Raw genomic sequence first — 1287 nt, forward strand, 5'->3', positions numbered from 1 at the left:
TCGGAAGAGTTGTCGTCAAAAGAGCCCAGGATGAAGTTGGTCATCAGTTGCTTCTTGATGTGCGCCTGCTTCCTGTCTTCTTTGGAGAGGGTTCTGGCTCGCTGGCCCTGGGGTCTGGCTAGCACGGACAGGCCACTGGTATTTGGGGTCTCCAGGCCTTCGGTCTCTGTCCCGTTGGCTTGGCGTGCTGGGAAGGGGTCATCGGAGGAAAGGGGGTTTCCTTGGGGATTCTGCAGCAGGGGTGGCTGGGAGTTTCTTTGCTGGCAGGCGTCTTTGGGACCTTTGTGGGAGGCTGGCTCAGCCTGGTCAGGGGTCTCTGGCCGAGAGCTGCTGCTGCAATTTTCCTGCAGTGGCTCCCTGGAGCTGTCTGAGGCTGGAAGAGGCTCCTGACTTGTGATGAAGCTCACCTTCAATTTACTCTTGGTGACTTGCTTGGAGTCCGTCATTTTCCCCCAGCTTTTTAACCAGGAAAAGATCAGGCAGGAGAAAATCAGATAAGATAGAAAAAAAAGCAGGATCATTCAGAAAATCTGTAAGGGAACAAGAGAGAGGTTTTAGGATTTATGTAATCGTGTTATCTAGCTCTTAAAGGAGGTTGTGCTGAGAGAGCTGGAGGGAAAAAGCACTAGACAGGGAGCAGAACAGGGGCGCTTCTCCCGGCTAACGTGCTCTGTGGTCTGGGGCATGTTTTTTTTTTTTAAGATTTTTTTTTTTTTTTTTTTGATCTGGACCATTTTCAAAGTCTTTATTGAATTTGTTACTATATTGCTTCTGTTTCATGTTTTGGTTTTATGGCCACGAGGCATGTGGGACCTCAGCTCCCCAACCAGGGATCAAACCTGCACCCCCTTCATTGGAAGGCAAAGTCTTAACCACTGGACTACCAGGGAAGTCCCTGGGACATGTTTCTTAACCTCTCTGGATCTCAGTTTCCCACCTCTAAATAAACTAACACACACTCACCATAAATCATAAACATGCATGTGAAAGAGAACTGAATGAGATCAGGTATATTAAAAGACTCTGTTACAGCATCATTAATCATAATATCCCCCAGAGCAGAAACAATCTAAATGCCCAATAACTGATGAATGGATAGACAAGATGGGGTCTATCCATACGGTGGAATATTGTTCAGCCACAAAAAGGAATGAACCACTGGTACATGGTACAACATGGATGAATTTGAAAACACCATGCTAAGTGAAAGAAGCCAGTCCCCAAAGACCACATATTGCATGATTCCATGTATTTAGATAATATGCCCAGATTAGGCAAATTAATAGA

General features: G+C 46.2%; 1 protein-coding gene across 1 annotated transcript in view; it reads right to left on the reverse strand.

Moving 5' to 3' along the window:
* Positions 1 to 521, reverse strand: part of ACACB (acetyl-CoA carboxylase beta) — a 98680-nt gene extending 98159 nt beyond the window's left edge. Inside the window, exon 1 of the mRNA XM_007448226.1 lies at positions 5 to 521. Within this exon, the coding sequence (XP_007448288.1) occupies positions 5 to 521 (517 nt within the window). The remainder of the gene's footprint in view (positions 1 to 4) is intronic.
* Between the last annotated feature and the right edge of the window lie 766 nt (positions 522 to 1287).

This window comes from Lipotes vexillifer, unplaced genomic scaffold, assembly GCF_000442215.2.
Source record: "Lipotes vexillifer unplaced genomic scaffold, Lipotes_vexillifer_v1.1 scaffold236, whole genome shotgun sequence".
NCBI classification, from domain to species: domain Eukaryota; kingdom Metazoa; phylum Chordata; class Mammalia; order Artiodactyla; family Lipotidae; genus Lipotes; species Lipotes vexillifer.